Source organism: Carcharodon carcharias, chromosome 2, assembly GCF_017639515.1.
Source record: "Carcharodon carcharias isolate sCarCar2 chromosome 2, sCarCar2.pri, whole genome shotgun sequence".
NCBI lineage: Eukaryota > Metazoa > Chordata > Chondrichthyes > Lamniformes > Lamnidae > Carcharodon > Carcharodon carcharias.
Window position 1 is genome coordinate 32,132,116 of NC_054468.1, and position 20,609 is coordinate 32,152,724.

General features: G+C 40.7%; 2 protein-coding genes across 2 annotated transcripts; one reads left to right on the top strand and one right to left on the bottom strand.

The window, feature by feature from the left end:
* Positions 1-9,392: 9,392 nt before the first annotated feature.
* si:ch211-162e15.3 (protein NCBP2AS2) lies at positions 9,393-13,328 on the bottom strand. The gene has a single exon (XM_041176598.1). It carries the CDS (start codon positions 13,166-13,168, stop codon positions 12,860-12,862), a length of 309 nt encoding a protein of 102 aa, XP_041032532.1. The 5' UTR covers positions 13,169-13,328; the 3' UTR covers positions 9,393-12,859.
* Positions 13,329-13,561: 233 nt separating this feature from the next.
* ncbp2 (nuclear cap binding protein subunit 2) lies at positions 13,562-20,297 on the top strand. The gene is made up of 4 exons (XM_041176582.1): positions 13,562-13,725; positions 15,660-15,841; positions 18,161-18,299; positions 19,917-20,297. Exons 1-4 carry the CDS (start codon positions 13,651-13,653, stop codon positions 20,013-20,015), a joined length of 495 nt encoding a protein of 164 aa, XP_041032516.1. The 5' UTR covers positions 13,562-13,650; the 3' UTR covers positions 20,016-20,297.
* Positions 20,298-20,609: the final 312 nt, after the last annotated feature.

Consider the following 20,609-nt stretch of genomic DNA (forward strand, 5'->3'; position numbering starts at 1 on the left):
TAGAATCATAGAAACTTACAGCACAGAAGGAGACCTTTTGGTCCATCATGCCTCTGCTGGCTCTTTTAAAGAGCATTCTTGCATTGTCCCACATCTGTTTTATTTGCCTGTAATCCACTAAGTTCCTCATCCTCAAGCATCTATCCAATTTCCTTTCAAAATTATTTTTGGAACAAGCTTCCACCATTTCAAGTGGAGCACTTCAGATCTCAACAACTCTCTAAATGAAAAATAAAATTCTCTTCCTCTCTTCTCTGGATCTTATTCCAAAAGTTTTGGAATAATGACCTCCACTTAATGACTCACTTGTCAGAAGGAATATTTTTTCTCTATTTATCAAAACCTCACATCATCTTAAACACTTCTAATTAGGTAACCTCTTGACGTTTGTTGCAAGAAGAACAGCCTGAATTTTTCCAACCTTTCTTCATAACTGAAGTCTCTCAGCCCTAGTAACATCCTGTTAAACCTCCTCTGTACCCTTTCTAATGCTTTTACGTCTTTTCTGAAGTGTGATGCCCAGAATTGCCCACAATACTCTAGCTGAGGCACAAGCACTGATTATGAAGTCCTAGTATGATTTCTTTTATTTTCTTCTGTTTCTAAACTCAAGTAGCCCATTTGCTTTTCTAACCAACTTACAAACTTGTCCTGCCACCTTAAAAAATTTGTGCATATGAACACCAAGGCCTCTATGCTCATCTACACTTTTCAACATTGTACCATTTATAGAACACTGCTTTTCCATAATTAATCTTCCCAAATTGCACCACTTCACACTTCTCCAGATTGATCTATATCTGCAATTCTTTTGCACATTTCATCACCCTGTTTATTTTGGCCTGAAGTCTATAACTGTCCTCATCATGATCTATTACTTTGCTAAGTTTTGTATGTTTTGCAAATTTTATAATGCTAGTCCTCACATCTGAACATAGGCTGATAGTAAAAATTGCAAAGGTTAATGGATCCATTAACCATTGGGTAACACCACAGCATACCGCCTCAGTCTGAAAAACATCCATCTAACACCACCCTTTGTTTTCTGTCACTGAGCTTTTTTTATCCGTACCACCACTGTTCCCTTAATTCCCTGGCCTTCCATTTTCTTAATTGTCCTCGTGTGACACTTTGCCTAATCTCTAATGAAAGTTTGTATATACATGTATTACTCCAACTTAATCAACCTCCATTACCTAATCAAAAAATTAAATCAAGTTAGTCAGACATGATTTACCAGGAGAGAGTTGGCAACAGCAGCAGACCTGGGTGTGCTTGAGTTTGAAAAAGTGAGAGAAAAATAAAAATAAAATTGTGATATCACAGGAAAGGCATGAGTTGATTGGCTGGTGAGTATTGCAGCTGTGTTTTCTATATACCAATTAGGGAGTAGGTGTAAGGAATTAAGAAATAAAAGAAGATTTTTTTTAGATAAAACATTTCAGGTAACTTCAACTGATATTTAAATATCAGCAAAAGAGAAGGGAGTAGCCAGTGAGTCATTTTTAATTAGTAGGTTTTATTATCTAATAGGTAGAGCAATGGCAGGGCAGCTCCAACTCTTGGTGTGCACATCTTGTTCCATGTGGGAACTTCAGGATGCTTCCTATGTCCTGGATAGCCACATGTGCAGGTAGTATCATGAGCTACAGCAGCTCGAACTCCAGGTTTCTGAGCCGGAGCAGGACCTGCTATCACTGTGCCGCATCTGTGAAGTTGAGAGTTTTGTGGATAGCTTGTTTAGAAATGTGGTCACCCCACAGCTTAAGAGTATGCAGGGAAAGAGAGAATGAGTGAGCAGCAGGCAGTCAAGAAGAAATAGGCAGATAGTACAGGAGCCCCCTAGGTGCATATGACTCTCCAAGTTAAGTTCTGAATACTGATGAAAGTGATGGTTTATCTGGGGAGTGCAGTCAGAGCCAAGTCTGTGGCACCATGGCTGACGCAGCTGTACAGGGGGGCATGAAGAAGCATGGAAGAGCAATAGTGATAGGTAATTGGGTAGTTAGAGGAACCGACATGTGTTTTTGCAACTGCTGATGTGAATCCAGGTTGATATGTTGCCTCCATGGTGCCAGTGAATGGCTGCAGAGCACCCTGAGGGAAATGGATAACAGCTAGCAGTCATAGTCCACATCAGTACCAAAAACATAGGTAGAAAGAGGAATTTAGGGAACTAGGTAGGAATTTAGCAAGCAGGAGCTTAAAAGTAGTAATCTCCTGAATACTCCTGGTATTACGTGTAATTGATTATAGAAATAGGATAAAGCAGATAAATGCATGGCTGGATAGATGGTGCAGGAGGGATGGCTTTAGATTCCTGGGATACCGGCAACAACTCGGGGGGAGATTGGACCTGTATGGACTGGATGTGTTGTACCTAAACAGCTGGGACCAATTTCCTTGCTGGCCAATTTGCTAGTGCTCTTTGGGAGCGTTTAAACTAACTGTCAGGGGTGTGGAAACCAGGAGGTAATACTAGAGGCGAATGTGAAGGTGCACAGAATATTGGGAGTCACAGTTGGCACTAGGGTAGGAAATAGTAAGGTGGGTTCAGCATAAGGGACAAGTAATAAAATCTAAATTAGGGTTACTGCGATGTATGTGAATGTGCACAGTATGGTAAATAAGATTGGTAAGTTGCAGGCACAGGTAGTCATGTGGAAGTATAATGTTGTGGTGTTAACAGAGACCTGGCTCAAAGAAGGGCAAGACTGGGTATTGAATATTCCTGGATACAAGGTGTTTAGGAAAGTGGGAGGGTAGCAGAGTTGATTAAGGAGAATATAATAATGATGTGTAGAGAGCATGTTCCAGAGGGCCAAGGATTGAATCTATTTGACTATGGCTAGGGAACAAAAAAGGTTCAATTACATTGCTTGGTGTAGTCTATAGGCCACTAACTAGTGGGAAAGATGTGGAGGAATGGATTTGCAAGGAAATGACAGAAAAGTCCCCTATAACTATTAAATTGCCTTTGTTACAAGTTCCAATAATTTATTTTTAATGCTCTGTCCAATGATATAACTACTATTAGAGGGACTATAAACTACTCCCGCCAGTGTTTCCTGACCCTTGTCATGCCTAATCTCCACCTAAACTAATTCTACTTACTGCTCTTCTAAGCCAAGATCCTTTCCCACTCATGCCCTTGCGTCATCCTTTATTATCAAGGCTTCCCCTCCTCCTTTTCCCATCTGCCTAACTTTCCAAAATGTTGTGCACCCTAGAATGTTTATTTCTCAGCCTTGGTTACCTTGTAACCATGTCTCTGTAATGATGATTAGATCTAAACCATTTATGTCTATTGTGCCACTAGTTTGTCTATCTTATTGTGGATGCTTCACGTATTCGAATAAAGTAATTTCAATTCTATTCCTTTACTACTATTTCCTGCATGGATCTTACTCTCTGATGCACTATTACTGTCAAACTCCCCATCCCTTCCTGTTCCACTCAGTTTGTCTTTACCCATATGAACATAAGAATTAGGAGCAGGAGTAGGCTACTTGGCCCCTCGAGCCTGCTCCGCCATTCAATAAGATCATGGCTGATCTAATTGTAACCTCAAATCCACATTCCCACATACCCCTGATAACCTTTCATCCCTCCTTGCTTATCAAGAATCTATTCAGCTCTGCCTTAAAGATAATCAAAGACTTTGCTTCCACTGTCTTTTGAGGAAGAGAATTCCAAAGACTCATGACCTTCTGAAAGAAAAAAATTTCTCCTCATCTCTGTGTTAAATGGGTGACCCCTTATTTTTAAACAGTGACCCCTAGTTCTAGATTCTGTCATGAGAGGAAACATTCTTTCCACATCCACCCTATCAAGACCCCTCAGGATCTTAAATGTTTCAATCAGGTCACATCTTACTCTTCTAAACTCGAGCAGATACAAACCTAGCCAGCCCAACCTTTCCTCATAGACAACCCTTCCATTCCAGGTATTAGTCTAGTAAACCTTCTCTGAACTGCTTCCAATGCACTTACATCCTTTCTAAAATGAGGCCAATACTGTACACAATACTCCAGGTGTGGTCTCACCAATGCCTTGTATAACTGAAGCATAATCTCTCTACTTTTGTATTTGATTCCACTCACAATAAACAATAACATTCTATTAGCCTTCCTAATTACTTGCTGTACCTGCATTCATGCACTAGGACACCCAGACCCCTCTGCATCTCAGAGCTCTGCAATCTCTTACCATTTAGATATGCTTTTTTATTTGTCCTGCCAAAATGGACAATTTCACATTTTCCCACATTAAACTCCATTTGCCGGATCTTTGCCCACTCACTTAACCTATCGATATCCCCTTGCATCCTCTTCACAACTTACTTTCCTACTTATCTTTGTATCATCAGCAAATTTATATGAATTGTAAAAAGTTGAGGCCCCAGCACTGATCCCTGTGGCACACCACTTGTTACATCTTGCCAATCAGATGATGATCCATTTATGCCTACTCTCTGTTTCCTAACCTTTTATTCATGCCAATATGTTACCACCCACCACCCCCCATGAGCTTTTATTTTCCACAATATCCTTTAATCCACATTTATATACTTTCCTATTGCCTCAACTTTTATCTTTGGATTCCCAAGTCTCCCCTCATCCAAAACCCCTCCCCCTCCTTTAGTTTAAAGCAGTTTTTCTCGACTTTGACCATATTTGCTGGTGCACTCTTACTTTTGTACGCTCTGTCCCTTCCTGTCACACTCTGGTTACCATTACCCATATCGCTACCCTGCACTATTACCTTGTCCTTTCTCTAACTTTCTAAATCTCCCCTCATGCGAACTCTCCCCCCTACTATTTATTTTAAAGCCCTCTCTATAGCCCTAATCATACAACCAGCCAGGGCACTGGTCCCAGTGTGATTCGAATGAAGACCATCCTAATGGTGTAGCTCCTTCTTTCCCCAGTACTGGTGTCAGTGCCCCATGAATCAAAACCCATTTCTCCCAAACCAATCTTTGAGCCACACATTCAACTCAAGAGAGTATAAGAAGTGACTGGCAGTTAACATAAAAGTAAATGCAAATGTCTTCTATTGGCATATAAATAGTAAACGAGTCATAGAAGGAGGAGTGAGGCTGATTAGGTATCAGAAAGGAGAAATACTCATGGAGGCAGGAGGCATGGCTGATGTATTAAATGAATATTTTGTGTCTTTCTTCCCAAGGAAGCAGATGCCAGGTCATGGTGAAACAGGATGTAGTTCATACATTTGAAGGGTTTAAAATTGATAAGGAGCAGATATTGGATTGGCTGTCTGCATTTAAAATTGTTAAGACACCAGGCCTGGATGAGATGTATCCAAGGATACTGAGGGGAGTGTGGAAAATGTGGAGGCACTGGCCATAATTTTCCAATCTTCCTTATTCTCAGGGTTGGTGCCAGAGGACTAATGAATTGCAAATGTTACAACCTTGCTCAAAAAAAGTGTGTAAAGATAAGCCCAGCAACTACAGGCCAGTCTGTTTTAATTTGGGACAAAATTAATAGTCACTTGGGCAAATTCTTAATTAAGGAAAGCCAGCAGACTTGTAAGGAAATAATGTGTTTAACTAACTTTTTAAAAAATGTTTCATGGGATGTATCACTAGCAGGGCCAGCATTTGTTGCCCATTCCTAATTGCCCTCAAACTGACAGTCTTACTAGGTCATTTCAGAGGACAGTTAAGAGCCAACTACATTGCTGTGGATCTGGAGTCACATGTAGATCAGACTAGGCAAGGGTGATAGATTTTCTTCCCTAAAGGAGGTTTACAACAACCATGGTCACCATTACTGAGATTCACTTTCAATTCCAGGATAATTAACTGAATTTAAATTCCACCACCATGGTGAGATTTGAATGTTCCCAGAGCATTAACCTGAGCCTCTGGATTACTAGTCTCATGACATTTCCACTGCATCACCATCTCTCCAAACAGCATGTGTTTGTTGATGAAGTATTGGAGAGGGTTGATGAGGATAATGTTGTTGATATGGTGTACATGGACTTACAAAGGCATTTGATAAAGTGCTGCACAACAGACTTGTGAGCAAAGTTAGAGCTCATGGAATAAAAGGGGCAGGAGCAACATGGACACAAAATTTGCTGAGTGACAGGAAATAAAGAATACTGCTTGATTTTTTGGACTGGAGGAAAGTTTATAGCGGTGTTCCCCAGGGGCCGATGTTACGACCCCATCTCTTGCGGATATATATTAATTAACTAACCTTGGTATACAGGGCACAATTTGCGGATTATACAAAATTGGGAAGTATTGTGAAGAGGATAGTGTAGAACTTCAAAAGGACATAGACAAGTTGGTGGAATGAGAGGACAAGTGGCAGATTAAATTTAATGCAGAGAACTGTGGAGTGATTCATTTTGATAGGAAGAACATGGAGAGACAATATAATATAGAGGATACAATTCTAAAGGGGGTGCAGCAGGACCTGAGTGTGTATGTGCATATTGAAGGTGACAGGACAGGTTGAACATGGTTAATAAAGCATATGCCATTCTGGGCTTTATCAATAGTGGCATAAAGTACACAAATGCAAGGAAGTTATGTTAAGTCTGTATAAAACACCGGTTTGACCTCAACTGGAATATTGCGCCCGGTTCTGGGCACCACGCTTTAGGAAGGAATGTGAAGGCATTAGAGTGTAGAAAAGATTCACGAGAATGTTTCCAGGGATGAGGAACTTCAGTTATGTGGATAGATTGGAGAAGCTGGTATTGTTCTCTTTGGAGAAGGTTGAGAGATTTGATAGAGGTATTCAAAATGATGAGGGGTCTGGACAGAGTAGACAGGGAGAAACTGTTTCCATTGGTGCAAGGATCGAGAACCAGAGGGCATAGATTTAAGATAATCAGCAAAAGAAGCAAGGGCATTATGAGGAAAAACATTTTCACGCAACGAGTGAAATCTGCAATCACACAGCGAGTGGAATCTACAATGCACTGCCTGAGAGTGTGGAGGCAGGTTCAATCAAAGCATTCAAAAGGATTATTATCTAGAAACGGAGAATGTTCTGAGCTATGGGGAGAAGGTGGAATGAATTGCTCCTTCAAAGATCCAGCAGATACAATAGGCCAAATGGCCTGCTTCTGTGTTGTAACCATTCTATGATTCTATAATTTATCTTTAACTTTATCTCCTTGATTAACTTATGCCTTTCCAAATATAGTTTATTTTGGCAGCTGACTGGCCTACTAAGTGCTCAATATGGCAGGTGGGAAGCAGATACTCAGTTCAAACTGTAAGTGCGAATTTATTATGACCTTGGTTTCCAGTAACTTCTCTGCCACTGATGTTAGGCTGACTGGCCTGTAGTTTCCTGATTATCCCTCTCTCCTTTCTTTTTTGGTAACATAACAGTAGAAAACTCAGCAGGTCTGACAACATCGGCAGAGGAATACAGTTAACATTTCGAGTCCATATGACTCTTCACCAGAACTAAGGAAAAATAGAAAAGAGATGAAATATAAGCTGGTTTGGGGGGGGTGGGACAGGTAGAGCTGGATAGAGGGCCAGTGATAGGTGGAGATTGCCAAAAGATGTCATAGACAAAAGGACAGAGGTGATGACAGTGGTGATGTTATCTAAGAAATGTATTCCTCTCCGCAGACGCTGTCAGACCTGCTGAGTTTTTCCAGGTATTTTTGTTTCGGATTTTCAGCATCCGCAGTTTTTTGCTTTTGACATTAGAAAACTTCCAGTCCTCTGGCACGATGCCTGTAACCAATCAGGATTGAAAGATTGTGAACAATGCCTCTTAAGACAATCTAGGATTAGTAGTCAAGATTGGAAAGAAGGCATATGGAACGCTCTCCTTCATTGGCAGAGGTATAGAATATAAGAGGATATAATGTTGGAATTGAATAAAACACTGGTGAGGCCATAACTGGAGTATTGTGCAGTTCTGGTCACCACATAACAGGAAGGACGTAATAGCTCTGGAGAGAGTGCAGAGGAGGTTTACAAGAATGTTGCCAAGGTTAGAAAAGTGTAGCTACGAAGAGATTGGATAGGTTGGGGTTATTTTCCTTCGAACAAAAAAGGCTGAGAGGTGACTTGATTGAGGTGTACAAAATTATGAGGGGAATAGATAAGAGTGGACAGGATAAAATTGTTTCCCTTGGTGTAGAATTCTAGAACCAGGGGAAATAAATTCAAGATAAGTGGCAGAAGGTGTAGGGAGGACATGAGGAAGAACTTTCTTACGCAGAGGGTAGTGGGTGTCTGGAATTCGCTGCCCAAGTTGGTGGTAATGGCAGAAACTCTAAACTCTTTTAAAAAGTACCTGGATCTGCATGGCTACGGGCCGGGTGCAGGAAGGTGGGATTAGAAAAGGCACCTGGGTGTCCTCGGGGTGGCATGGACAAGATGGGCTGAATGGCCTCCTTCTGTGCTGTAACTTTTCTATGGTTCTAGGATACCTTCCAACTGGACCAAGTGACTTACCAAACTTATAACTCACTCACTCTTCCAGAGCCACTTCATCCAATTCAGGGTCATGGGGAGTCGGAGCCTATCCCAACAAGGTGCTAGGCAGAGTGCACCCAGGACAGGATGCCAAACCATCACTCATACACTGGGGGACAATTTACCATAGCCAATCCAACTAACCAGTACGTCTTTCAACAGTAAGAGGAACCCAGAACACCCAACAGAAACCCACACACACAGGGAAAACATCCAAACTCCACACAGACAGACCCCCAAGGTCAGGATAGAACCTGGGTCGCTGGAGCTATGAGGTAGCAGTGCTAACCACTGCGCCTCTGAGATCTAACATATCAAAAAGAAACTTGCTGAACAGTGAAACAGTACTGGATGAGCAGAAAATTCCTCCAATTAAATATTGAGAAGTTATTATTTTTGGTCCTCACTCCAAACTCCGTTCATAGCTACCACCACATTCTACCCTCTGTAAACTTGAGGTCATCCAAAACTCTGTTGCCCGTGTCTTAACTCACAGTGAGTTCCGTTCCCCTATCACCCTTATGCTCACTGCCTTACATTGGCTCCCAGTCAAGCAATGTTGGTTTTAAACTTCTCTTCCTTATTTTCCAATCCCTCCATGGCCCCACCCCATCCCCAAACTATTTTATCTCATCCAACTCCACAACCCTCCAGGATATCTGTGCTCCTCTAGTTCTGGCCTTTTGTGCATCCAGTTTTAATCACTTCACCATTGGTGGTTGCACCTTTAGTTGGCTAGGCCCCAAGCTCTGGGGTACCCTTCCTACACCGCTTTGCCTTTCTACCTCGCTTTCCTCCTTTATAGCACTCCTTAAAACCCCAGTCTTTAACTAAGCTTTTGGTCAGCTGACCTAATATTTCCTGGTGTGACTCGATGTCATACTTCATTTTATACCGCTTCTGTGAGGTACCTTGGATCATTTTATTATGTTAAAGGCACCATAAAATTTGGATATTGTTGTTGTATAAAGATAAATGCAAATATTATTTTCCACATCAGTTACTCCATACCCAGTTACTCCACTGTTTGGGAATATCTGAAGCGTATTGGTGGACACCACATGTTCCCTCTCTACAGCCACTGTGGCACAGACAAGACTACGTAAGAGATGCTGCAGTAGAAGAATGCAGATTTCTGCTATCTCAAATTATACATTCCTGATCTAGGCTATGCCAATAGGAAGAAGTGCCAACCAAGAAGGTAGGCAGATCTCGCCAGCAAAGAACAGTTAAAGTGACAGTGCAATAAGTTTAACATCTATTTATATAGCAGCTGAACTTCACAGGAGTGTTATAAAGTTTGACACAGAGCCACGTAAGGCAATATTAGAATCAATGGTCAAAAGCTTGGTCAAAGAGATGTGTTTTAAGGGTACTCTTAAAGCAGGGTAGAGAGGCAGAGAGAGGTTTAGAAAGAGAATTCGAGAGTTCAAGGCATAGCCACCAATGGGGAAGCAATTAAAATTGAGGATGATCAAGAGGCCAGAATTAAAGAAGTACAGATACCTCAAAGAGAGTTGTGAGGCTGCAGAAAATTACAGAGCTAGGAAGGGGTGAGGCCAAGGAGGGATTTCAAAACAAGGATAAGGATTTTAAATTTGAGTCATTGCTTAACTAGAAAATAACGTAGGCCAGCTACCTGGAGGTGGTAGATGAACGAGACTTGATATGAGGTAGTACAGGCAGTAGAATCTTGGTTGACCTCAAATTTACAGAATGTGGAGATCAGCTGAGAGTGTGTTTGAACAGTCAAGTCCAAAGGTAACAAAGGCATGGAAGAGGGTTTCAGCAGCAAATGAGCTGAGGTAGGGATGGAGTCAGGCAATGTTACAGGTCAGTGTCTCGTGGTCCCTGATGTCATCTGCTTTTGCTATTCTTGGAATCTTACAAACAGCACGTTAATATTTCAGTAGCCTGGCCTATGCAAATAAAATGTGGTGACCTTGGTACCCAGGCATCTTGTCTGGGATTAAAGGAACTTGTTTTCTCAAACCCTTTATCTGGGTCCCTGGAATTCTCTCATGGTGTAATCTTTTGAGTCTCACAAACATAAGCTGTTGATTTTCACACTCCATGAATTTCTGCTTAAGTTTGCCTTTTGATCGTTTGGGGTCAATAAAACATTTGGTCACTGAAGGCACAGGTCACAGTTTCCCATGTCACTGCTCAGCCACTTCTTAGCAAGGCATCTCAAAAGCAGGGTTGGAAATGTAGTTCAGTATAAGTACTATCATATAACAACTAGTGAATACTATAATTTCATAGTATTTAAGTTAAAGTTATCTCTTGTTAATTAGCAATAAAATCTGAAGTGGGGATTTCCTAGGGTTGCCAAGAGAGGGATGGAAATTATAGATGTTAAATTTAGCTGTGGGTTCAGGGACCTGCTCAGCCACTGTTGTCATTTTACTATAATTTGAGGCTTAGTTCAGTGGTCAAACAAGTTGAGTCAAAATCCTACAATTTTTTTCCTGATTCAGTCTTCTAACTTTAAGCCGGTTAAATGCCGTCCCACATCGGTTCTGGTTAATTGGCCTACCCCAAACACTGTTGCTGCATGCCAGGATAATTGACTTCTGGAGTCCACAACGCCATATTTCAGATGAGATGCTAATGTTCAGGTGGGTGATAAAGATCTCATGACACGTTTCAAAGAACAGCAAGTTCTCACAGTTTGTTGGCCCTCAATAAATATCACAAAAATACTGTCCATTTGTTAGTCCCCAATAACAGTCACTTGCACTGCAAAGTTAATTCATTGTGTAATTCTAATGTGATACATAATATTCCAGTACTATCATTGATGTGTTGATATTTTTGATATACTAGACTGTTATATTAGCTTTTCTCTCGTTACATGCATTTTTCAGTTACATAATTCCTAAAATCTTGAATTTTAGTACTAACCAAATCACTATCACATCCCATAACGTTACTGAACTAATAATCCAAATCCTATTATGGCAGTTTGAGAATCTGAATTCAGATTCTGGATTTGGGAATAATAAAAACTGGTGCAGTGAAACGTGTAAATTTGGGACATATGAGGAACTTATATCAGTGTTTATTGTATGCACAGTGGACAAATGAGTAAATATACCAAATTGACTGCATCTCTTGCTTGGGGTGGTGGGTTGAGTTTAATGTCCAGTCCCCCTTCCCTCTGTTTGAAGTTAATGTTTGAAGTGTTGATGGAAGGGTAGAAGGCTTATCAGCACTTGACGTACAGGAGAAGTGAGAAGTGATCCTCTGATCACAGCTTTACTTTTCCACTCTGTTCAGCTGCTCATACATTTCCAACTGAGTTTTGAGTGCCTAACTCACGTGTTGAGCCATATCTCAGTCTGACCAGAACTTTCCTCCTGAGTAACTGCTTTCACACCCTTGCAGCAGTGCCCCTCTGCTGAGATTAATGGAAGAAAAAATGCTTCCGCCACATGATGCCACTCCTGGACTACATTCTCACCTACAGCTGTTTAACTTCAGGGTTTAAACTCTGGAATTTCCTCCCCTAAACCTTTCACATTCTTCAAAAGCCACTCTTTAAAATTTACCTCTTTAGCCAAACTTTTGATTACCTGTCCTAATATTTATTTGTGTGGCACAGTCTCAAGTTTTGTCTGATAACACTACCATGAAGGGCCTTCGGACATATAACAAAAGATGCAAGCGGTTCAAACAAAAACAAAACTACAGATTGTATTCCTTCACCTCAATTTCTCACTAAAAAGCCTTGTTCTTGGATTAAAAGGCTTACAATTCCCCCAAATTAGTGTCTTACTATGAGGCTATTTTCCTGAACAACATTGCCTGTTATTTTAAAATATATTTAAACATAAATAGAAGTACTGTGCAAGTTTTCCATTTTGTAAAAGAAAAAGTATTTGCTATAACAGTTTGTCCATGCAACAAGGCAAATAACGATAGACATTTTTTCTTTGACCCATCACGTCTTATCTGACGAATTATTGGTGTACATTGTTATTAATGATGTTTCACATTTTTAAAATGAATCTTAAACAATTACAGCAAAACGGTTAGGAAGGCTAACATAGGTTTCATTTGACAACCTATCCTGGCAATCTGTCCAAAGGCAATCATGATCCTGATCTTTTCCCCCCATGACAATAAATCCCAAAGAATTTCAAACTCAAGTGAGCTGTTGCATTCGAATCCAAACACCATGAAGTCTGAAGGGGATTCATCCAAATTTCAGTCTGGGTCTCCGCAGGACTGCTATGTTTCCGAAATGGGATAACTTTTCAAAATGTGCTCACTAATCCAGTCTTGGCAGCAGGTGTTCGGTGTCGAAATCTCGGGGAAACTGACCCGGGGGCCGGGGGGGGGGACGACGACGACGACGATTCCTTACTTCTGTTTCTTCTGCCCCGAAGTCCCCTTCATGCCTTCCCTCAGCTCCTTCGCCCAGGTGTCTCTCAGCTGGGCCGCTCTCTTGCTCAGCTCGCCCAGGTTGCGGGGAATGTTCGTCCGCTCGCGGAGCTGCCGGACGGTGCTCGACTGACTCAGCCGCTGGGCCGCATTCCGGCCGCCCAGCTCCAGCCGGCTGATCAAATACACCGTGATCTGGGCCGCCCGCCGAATCGGCGGGGTCTCCGACAGCTTCTCGATCAGCCGCGCGTTGTTCAGCACCGACTGCAGCAGTTTCCCCAGCACCATGGCGACCGACCGGCCGGCCAGCCACCCTCAAACTCACGCTCACCTTCGGCCTCCTTCACCCTTCCGCCCTCGCCATCCATTCCATCCTCTTCTCCTTCCCGCCCCGATCGCCATGGCAACCGTCCGACCAGCTCGGCGATCGGCAGCACCGCTCCGTCACTTTTACAGTCCCGCGGAGAGGAGAAATCATTTTATTTAAAAAAAAATACTCTGTTTCCGTCTTTTTCTGATTTTTTTTTGCTATTACAACAAAAACTCCACAATCACGAATCATGACATTTTCTCTGATTCTTAAGTGGGGCGTTAATTCTCGCCGTCCAGCCAGGAAATCCCGGGAACTATCAGCACGGACACGGCGGCCGCACGGACGGGTTTAAAGGGGGGAGGAGGGGGAACGGCTTCCTGTCACGTGCCGGTTATTTCCTTGCTCCAGTCCAAGCGCTCGTTCGGCGGGAGTTGCGTTTTCTTCTCTCTCCGGCGTGATGTCTGTCGTGCTGAACGCCCTCAACAGTGACTCCCATGTGGAGCTGAGTCAATACCGGGACCAGCACTTTCGGGTAACGTGTTCACGTAACTGACAGAAAGTCATTGATAACTGACTGGTAACCAGGCAGCCTGCTCCGGCTGTGCCTGTCCAATCATAATCAGCTAGTAACTAGACAGTGAACTGCACTAGTGCCACGGTATATGTATATCTTTGGACCCCTGGCCTGGGCTCTATCCCCCCCCCCCCCCCCCCGGCTCTAGACTCCCAGATAATTCAGTTCCATTTTCTGAAAAAAAAAATGATTTCCATGTGCCAATGAAATAGTTGCCTTTTACATCCTCAGCACGGCTTGGATCAAGGAACGGAGTTTGTGTTTGACACTTACTGTGCCTCATAATATAAGTTTGCAAAAGCGAGAGAAAATTACGAATGAACTTAGCTTAAGCGAGTGGCGAAAATTGGCGGATCTAGTTCAATGTGGGCAAGTCTGAGGTTGGATTACGATGGGTCTGTTTCTGTGCTGTAAACTCTGACTATGACTATGGATTTAGATCTGAGAAAGGCAAGTAAGAATAATTTCTTAATGGTAAGAACGCATGGACTGTAGAGGAGCAAAGGGATTTGGATGTCTGTGTACAGGTAACAAAAAGCAGTCAAATCATTGATGGGATGTTGGTCTTTATCTCAAAGAGGATTGAAAGGAGCAGAAGTTGCGCTTTTGTTGTGCAGAGCCTTGGTCAGATGATATCTGGAGTGTTGTATTCAGCTTATGGTACTCCAACTGAGGAAGGATATATTGATCTTGGTGGGGGAACAGTGCAAATTCAAATACTGGGACTAAAAAGGTTAACTTATGAGGGCTGGTTGCATAAGAACTGGCTTGTATTCCTTTGAGTTCAGAAGGTTGAGAAATGATCTACTTCAGGTGTAAAAGTGTAAAGGGATTTGATAGGGTTGATGCAAAGATCTATTTCCACTGAGAAAAAACCAGGACAAGGGGCAAAATCTTAAATTTTGAGCTAAGTCATTCAGGACTGAAATCAAGTGCTTTTCACAAAGGTTGGTGGAAATCTGAAATACTCCCCTTAAAAGACTGAGTGCTGGGACAATTAAAATGTCCAAGAGTGAGTGCTAGGGATATTTATCCTGTAAGTGTATCTAGGGAAGTGGATCAATTGAGTTGAGAAACAGATCAGCTATGATTCAATAAAATTATGCAACAGCCCAAGAGCCTGAATGGTCCACTTCTAATCTGATATTATGATCGTCAGCCACTTAATTACTTTTGAAGTACAGTTTTGTATGGGAGCATACATTAGTAAGATCCCACAAAAAGCAAGGAGATAAATGACCAGTTAATTAATTTTAAAGGTGATGATTGAGGCATAGCTCCACTGTTCCTTTTCAGATCGTGCCAAGGCATCTTTATTGTGCATTTGAGCAACTGGGTTCAGTTTAGGGTCTTATCTATAAGATGACATGTCCAGCAATGCAACACTCCCTCAGTACTGGCTGAATTGTCAACTTATGTTCTCATCCGCTTGATATGGAGTTTGGACATGTGAATAACAAACTCAAGTGAGACTGCCATCATTAAGCCTGGTTGTTACACTCCATTACCTGTTACTAGTCATAAGTTGGATTTAAGAATTGATGACAGAATTAGCAGATAATGGAGAGAAAATTCAATGTATGTTGGCTTCTGATATGACAGGTCTGAACATGTGCTTGAATTCATTGGCATGATTTAAATCTCAATTTGTCAATGCAAGGTACTTAACATCTATTTCAAGAGACCACTCAGAAGTCACCAGATTCCACTTTGGCATCTGGCATACTTTGGGCTTGGGAGTTTGTGAGCTGAAATTCATCCCCTAAAAATTAGGTACAATGTTCAATTTCTCCCTTAATATCGTTCATTAGATAGCAGGGTTGTGCTACTATGCAGAATATATTTTGGTTTTTTTTTTGTCCTGACTTTAAATATAAATCTCTGTTCTTAAGGGAAGCCGATATGAGCAGGACAAATTGCTGAGATATAGCTGCACGCTCTATGTTGGGAATCTGTCGTTTTACACTACTGAGGAACAGATCTACGAACTCTTCTCGAAAAGTGGTGACGTTAAGAGAATCATCATGGGTTTGGACAAAATCAAGAAAACTTCATGTGGATTCTGTTTTGTGGAGTATCTTTTATGTGTGACTAAGTCAAGTTTTTATACTCTCCTGTGCTAAGATCGTTTTTTTTTAAAATAACAGTTGGTTCAGTTGGATATATAAACCATAGAATACTGGTATAAAGGATTTTTGGCCCTAAAAAGAATTTCTTTGGTGCCTTTCATGATCACAAGACATCCCAAAATGCTTTACAGGCAATGAAGTACTTTTGAAGTGTAGTCACTGTTGTAATGTAGGAAATGCGGCAGCAGTTTGCACACCGCAAACTCTCAGTACCAGCATTGGGATAATGATCAGATAATCTGGTTTTATATTGTTAACTGAGGGATAAAAGTTGGCCAGGGCATTAGCGATAACTCCCGTACCCTTCAATATAGTGCCATGAGATCTTTTACTTCCACCAAGAAGGCAGACTTTGGCTTAAGGTCTCATCTGAAAGAAGGATAGGAAGCCCCCAAAAGCCTTTTCTGTCATTTAGTGACTTCATGGCTGATCTTTATCCTGATTCCATTCATCCGCCTTAACTCCTTAATACCCTCGGCTAGCAAACATCTAGCGATCGCAGGTTTAAAATTATTAATTAACTTAGCATCTACTGCTTTTTGTAAGACGGTTCCACACTTCTATCACCTTTTGCATAGAGAAGTGTTTCCCAACTTATCTCCTGAATGGTCCAGCCCTGATTTTTAAGGTTATATCCCCTTGTCCTAATCTTCCCCACCAGGACAAAAGTTTCTCTTTATCTACCCTATCAATAACTTTCAAAATCCTAAAAAGCTGAATCAAATCACCCTTTAACCTATTCCAGGAAATATATGCCTAGTTTATGTAACCGTTTCTTGGAATCTAATTCTTGGAGCCCTGTTAACATTCTGGTAACTGTGCACATCATTTTTTGCAAAGCCAATATAAACTGTCAAAGCTGTAACATCCAGAATTACTCCAGATATGGTCTAACCGAGGCTTTGTGTAGCTGCAGTAAAATTTCCTCCTCTTTATATTCTAGCCATCTAGTTCTAAACATTCTACAGTCCTTTTTGACTTTTTTTGTACCTATCCATTACATTTTAGTGACATTTTCTGTGCATGTGGACCCCTAGATTCCTTTGGACTTCCACTCTTCCCAGCTTTTCAACATTTATATAAAATGAACACAAATCTATCTTTTTTTGGTCCAAAATAGGTGACCCCTCACACTTATTTGTGTTGAAATCCATCACAGCTTTGTCCACTCAATTTATCAATGTCTCTTTGTTGTTTTAGGCTCCTGTCTACACTACTGACTACGTCACCAATATTTGTCATCAGCAGACTTTGGATTATATTACCCTTGTGAATAGTTGATGCCCCAGGACAGATCCTTGTGAGGTACCACTAGTCACTTCCTTCCAATTTGAGTTCATACTTATTATCTGTACTCTTGTCTTCTACTGTCTAACCAATCTCTTGAACAAGTCTATAATTTACCTCCAAATCCAGAGTTTTAATTTTTGCTAAGTCTTTCATGTGAAATCTTAATAAATGCCTTCTAGAAGTCCAAGAAACTACATCTACCAACATTCCCCTGTCTATAGCTTTAATTGTTTCCTCAAAAAATTTGATGGCGTTCATTTGACATAAGCTAGACTTTAGAAATCCATGTTGCCTCTCTCTAAAAGGTCAAATTTCTAAGTGTTCAGTCACTCTCTCCTTAATTAAAGATTTAAATAAATATTCCCGCAACAGATGTTAGACTATCATTTCCTGGTTTCTCTTGCTCACCTTTCTTAAATAACTTGCAATTTTTCTATCTGAAAGGGAGAATTCCTGAATTAAGAGAGTTTTGCAAGATTATGGCTAGGTCACCTGCTGTTTTCTCACCCACTTCCTTTAAAACCCTGGTGTGAAAACTATCAGGCCCTGGCCATTTGTCAGTCATTAGTGCTATTTTTTTCTAATACTTTTTTTTAACTTTAGTGAGTGCCAGTCAGTTTTCTATATTGGACTACATTTTCTGGGAACATCCCGCACCCTTGGACATCTCAAGGCTTATTTAGAGTGGCATTGGCATAAACCTGGAAGCAGTCTTTCAATTTTGTCTTTGTAGGAGGCACCTAAAACGGGAGCTTTATTTTGCACATGTGCCTGCATTATCCCAGACCTAGGTGTATAACATGAGAATCATGTGTAAAGAGCATGGAAGTATTCCATTCCTATATTGATATGCCTCATCTAGATACATGGAAATTTCATTCAGAAACATAAGGAAAGGTTAATTGCTGATGAATTCCTATCTTTATGCATCAGTACTTGTTTGTGTAGTGACTTATCCTTAATGATTTAATTAGATATTACACACGTAGTGATGCTGAACAATGCATGAGATTTATTAATGGAACACGCTTAGATGATCGGATCATCAGAACAGATTGGGATACTGGCTTCAGAGAAGGCAGGCAGTTTGGGCGAGGGAAATCCGGTGGTCAGGTATGTTGTTTCCATATGATACTGTGCATGCAATCAAATCTCCTAAGATTAAATCAAAATAAAAACACAAAAAAATCAACACGATCTTCGTTTTAGTGGAGTGAAAATGTATATTTTTCTGGTTGAACTTATTTTTCATAGTGAGAATTTCAATTTCCTTACAATGTAACTGGAATAACTCTTGTCATAAAATGTGTTAAAAGGCAGCAATATGTTGAGAATTTATGATGTTGTGATGCACTAAAGCAATTATCACCATTGTGTGAATCCCAAAAACATTTATTTTACCTATGTTTATAACAAGTGGAGCATCACTTACGTTATTGACTAGTGGGCATTGTTTTTAAAAATATAATCAGTTCCTGCAGTTGAATCATGATTTGGACTCGTTTGTTAACCCTTAAGAATTGTTTGGTAGCACTTTCATATTGTACATGACTGGAATTATTATTGTTATATACACTGTTAATTTCAAGTGAACTTTAATTGCTCTGTTTAGAACATAAAGAGCATCTCATGAACCACTGAATCTTGCAGAGCTAAAAATGTCTGGGGATGGAACCTTGAGATCAGATTGGTTTGCCCCGATGCCATTTGTCTCTAGTTTTCCTTTTAAAAATCTAAGTGATGCATTTACATGTGAGCCCACCAGTATAATTGGAACTCAAAATCTTAACTGTTAATTTGTGTGTGTGTGTGTGTGTGTGTGTGTGTGTTTGGAGATCTATTGACATTTTTTAAGGAAGCGCAATGCAGTGATGATGTATTGATGGGAATTCATTTCATTTCTCACTGGGACATTTACACTTCTAACCATTTGGTCTATTATGGGATGAACTAACTGTCTGTATCTAATGGTCTGGCGTCAAGTTCAAATTTTGTTTAGTTGGTTTCTGAATTGTCAACTCTGCTCTTAAGTGGACGATGAAAAGATTATGATCCCCAGTTCGCTGAAATTCAACCTTTGTCTTTCATCCAAGTATTAACTATTTTTGTAACAATTACTCCTTCAAGTTAATTTCTGTTACAGCAAGAGGATTTTTTGTGGTGAAGTCTTCAGTTTTCCCCTGAATATAGCATTGACATTTGGTATTCAGTCTGTTTAATTATAGAATAGTCCAATCCTGTTGACAGTAGTGTGTTGGAAATCACGTACCTATACCCATCAATCAGTTCTCCATATCAGGAGCAATAGAAGCCAAATTTTAGGAGAAGTTGAATAAAAGGAATACTGTCATTGCCTACCTGGTTGGGACTTAGAACAGCTTTTAGTGAACAAGTGGTTTTATTCTGATTCAAGAACAAAAAATCTGGAAAAACTCAGCAGGTCAGGCAGCATTTGTGGAAAGAGAAACTGAGTTAAGATTTCAGGTTGATGACTTTTCATCAGAGCTGAAGAAAAGTTAAAATGTAAGAGTTTTTAAGCCAGTTGAAGGGAGAAGTTCTTTGATAGGGTGGAGGGCAGGGAGATGTATTTTGATTTTTGACTTGTAGACAGTGTATTAGCCAATAATATATGCCCTTACAGAAATAGGTGGCAGAGAACGTGAGAGCGAATTCATCTGCATTTGTGGCAACATGCAGTTTTATTTCCTTTATATATTTGTTTTTTTGCAGGTACGTGATGAATATAGGACAGATTATGACGCTGGTAGAGGTGGGTTTGGAAAACTGGTCCAGATGCAGAGAGTCCCAGAACCAAGACAGAAGTTCTAGAGTTTCAATGGCTGCACATTTGAGAGTGAATCTTCATAGAAGCCTGGGATTGGAGCACACAGCTGACACTTTAATGCCTATAGCTTTGTGCTGTTCATTCTTTCATAGGCCCAATGAACTCTTTTTACAGTTTCAGAAAAGAAGTGCCCAATTTCTGAGGTGAAATCATTTTGTTCAATTTTGGTTCCTTCTGAAGTTTTAGTTTTTGTCAATTCTAATAAAAACTGAAAAAAAACCTGATTAAGTTGTCTTTGTAACCTCTGGTCAGCTGATGCAAAAGTTGCAAGCCTTGTGTGCATTTTCTTATAATCTAAGTTAGGATGGTTGAAATAGCTCTGAGGGCTCAAAATTCAATTTCTAAGGTCAATGGCACTGTTCTCATTAAGTTCACAAGATTGATGCTGTGATAAATGGAAAATTCTGGCATTGATGCAGTATGGACTGCTCTCTAGAAATACATTGGTGAGCAGCGGTGCTCTGAATATGGCAACGCCCACATGAGGTGTGTTGTCGATTTCATTATATTCATTGCTCAATTAGTGATAGTAATGTGGATTTTGGAGTTGGACTTTGACTTTGACTCCATTGGCTCTG